The 2,904-nt window shown below is 44.5% G+C and overlaps 1 protein-coding gene across 1 annotated transcript in view; it reads right to left on the reverse strand.

The window, feature by feature from the left end:
- JKAMP (JNK1/MAPK8-associated membrane protein) overlaps positions 1-2,308 on the reverse strand; it is a 3,640-nt gene extending 1,332 nt beyond the window's left edge. Inside the window, exons 1-3 of the mRNA XM_010287565.1 lie at positions 2,160-2,308; positions 865-1,071; positions 246-427 (exon numbers count right to left, since the gene is read on the reverse strand). Coding sequence (XP_010285867.1) covers positions 246-427; positions 865-1,071; positions 2,160-2,263 — 493 coding nt within the window. The 5' untranslated portion in view covers positions 2,264-2,308. The remainder of the gene's footprint in view (positions 1-245; positions 428-864; positions 1,072-2,159) is intronic.
- Positions 2,309-2,904: the final 596 nt, after the last annotated feature.

Below are 2,904 nucleotides of genomic sequence, written 5' to 3' on the forward strand. Positions count from 1 at the left end.
TCCTCTTGTACCCCCTCCATTCCCTTTTTGGGAAAGGCACAGCCTCCAGCAGCACTGGCAGAGGCAAAGTGGTGTGGGTCAGGAGCCTGCTTAGGACAGGGCTACTAATGAGCAACCTTCTCAGGTAAGATTCCTGACAATAACCTTAAACAATATCCTTATTCTCAAAGCAAAAAGAGTGTCATGTCCCTCTGTTAGTGTGTGTTTATAGGTATGTTTATTAGCGTTATTAGGAGAGAACTCACAGAGTAGGCCTCCTCCAACAGCCTGAAGCACGGTGAGGATAGGGAAGAAGTACAGTGCTGCATAAATGCTTTTGAATCGATCAGACTTTCCTAAACCACAGGCAATTTTTTTAACCAGAAGAGGCCGAAGTAGCATCATTAACACAAGACAGAAGGCGTAATATATAAACACAATGGTGTACCTGGAAAAAAAAAAAAAATCCTTTACAATGTGCAGTTCTTTTTCTCCTGCAGACTCAACTCAGAACCAGGGAGTTTGGGGTTAGAGTCAGTCAAGGCTAAAGGATTTACAATCAAAGGATGTAAACACAGATCGATGGGCTCACTTTTCCTAGAGGAAACTGTCAACATGCAGCAAAGGGGCGGGGGGCGAAGCATTCTGCTTTATAGCTAAATAGCCTGGACTATGCCACCTTCTTCGGCAATTCAGAAAGTCATTAGGTGTTGCTAAGTGTTTCACACACAAAACAGCTCAATGCACAAAAAGACTTCAGGGATTGATACTCCTTGGTCCGAGTTATACCTGAACGCTATTTGCAGCTTTGAGAAGAGGCACAGTCAGAAACAGGCTTGTACAAAAGGAAGGCACAGACAGGAGTACAAATGCCTTTATACTCACAAGGGATAGACTGCTTCATGAGTGCAGTGCACCGTGGTGATGTAGTCGGGACTTGGGTTGTAAAGCATCGTGTACCAGTCTGAAAGCTTCTTCACCTTGCAGGAGCGGATACGCAGAGAGCCGACGGGGTCGCTGACAAGCAGTGTAACAACTGCTGCAATGCTGCACTCAAACAAGGCAGTAACATGCTGCAGCAATGCGCTGGAGCTGTGGAAGGAGAAAGACAGATTTACTACTGTTTTGCTAACACTAAAGGAAATTGAAACACCAACCGAGAAGTAGAAGCCCACACAGTAAAGAACCTTCTACTGAGTTAATATTTACCGTGGACCAAGGATTGGACAACTGTGCTTGAATGAAAAGTATTTGAAGTTGAATGTGAAAATTCATTTACAATCTCAGATGATTTAGTGTGTAAAATGTAACTGAACAACACTCCAGCTTCTTAAATGAAAGCTTCCTCGAGCATAAGCGTCCTGCCAGGTGAGGGACAACACTCACATCGTTCCAGTTTCAAAGAAAGCAGCCGTGAAGGTAAGACACCACATGCCTCAGAAGGGATGACACTGAAAATTTTTCTTGTAACATATGTATATGTATCATATGTAACAAAGCTGCAAGTCCTTGTTAAAGATGGTATATATTCATATATTAAACTCTTTCAGTCCCCGCTGTTTTCAGTGTTTAGTATACTCCAGAGTCATTACTTCCTAAAAGTTCCAGTCTAGCACCTAATGGCCACACGCAGCCATGGTTTTCAAACCCCTCTTTGACAGAACTTCCTTGATGCACTATGCTGATGTAAAGGTTACATCAGCTATGCTATCAAGACCAAAACCCGGTATAGAGAAAGAATATATAGAATAGAATAGAAAATATATTTTTCTATATATAGAATATATAGAAAACTCAAACCCATTCCCTTCTTATACATGCACAGCACCACTGATTGAGGCCTCTGCAAGGTGGTAGGTCTGGCCCAGGAAAGAGGGGATGACACTCTTGCCTGCTACTGGGAAAGCCAATCCAGCCCAAACTGCCAGATAGACTGGGCACCCCCACATTAAAGAGATACAGACCATGCTCTGAGGGCAGTAACTGGCAAGAAGGATCTGCAGGACTCCTACATTTGTAAATAAAACCTGCCTCCAGCTGCCCAAAGTTTATGTGCTACGCTATCAGCTCAACCAACAGCATGAACTGCGGGACAGTTCAACCCAGCATCTCAGACTGATCACTCATGGATATGAGATTTCCATTTTTAAATAATCTATCTGAAGAAGGGGTATACAAACCTCTTTTTTCCTGAATACCATTCAATAAAGAACCAGTGTAAAACCAGGGGAAGCATGGCCATGAAGCCAAGGTACAGCCAGTCATAGCGGTCCGGAGATCCCATACATTCACGGCAGATTTTGTTGTCATCAGTTCTTTGACCTCTAGGGCATACCTACAAAAAGCAGAGACTATATTTACAAAGCATCCGAGTACCAATAATGAACCACTGCAGTTCCTGGAAAAACAAGGTGAAGTAGTACTAGGGCAAGAAACGTATGAGATTTTTAAAGGATGAAACATTAACCTCAGTGATTTCTCAGCTTACACTGGCCTTGCTCTCTCTTGCTTCTTAATATAAACAAAGATGAAGCATATTTAAAAGGCTTCACCCAAGACTCCCTTTTCGTCTCCTGCTGTTCATTGCGAAGCTCACTCACGAGGCTGCTCACAAACACTGCCCCCCAGAGCTTCTTGGTCCGTTATTCCACCCTCCCTGGATCTCTCGCTTAGTATTCCAATAAAATCAGAGGGCTGAGTGGTTTCAGTGCAGCTCTCGGTACCATCCCGTTCTGTTCCAGCTTTCGCAGCTCCTCCACTCGGCCCCGGTTTCATTGAGCATCTGCTGCTTTCAGTATGGGAGCTCTGCCCGCCCTTTGCAGCCCTCATCTTCACCTGAACCGCAATGGCACTTCGGGGCTGCGCTGCGGGCCGCTTATCTGTATCTTATCTTATCTGCTGCCGGGATCTGTATCAGCCTGCGGG

The sequence above is a fragment of the Phaethon lepturus genome, unplaced genomic scaffold (assembly GCF_000687285.1).
Source record: "Phaethon lepturus isolate BGI_N335 unplaced genomic scaffold, ASM68728v1 scaffold53775, whole genome shotgun sequence".
Taxonomy (NCBI): Eukaryota; Metazoa; Chordata; class Aves; order Phaethontiformes; family Phaethontidae; genus Phaethon; species Phaethon lepturus.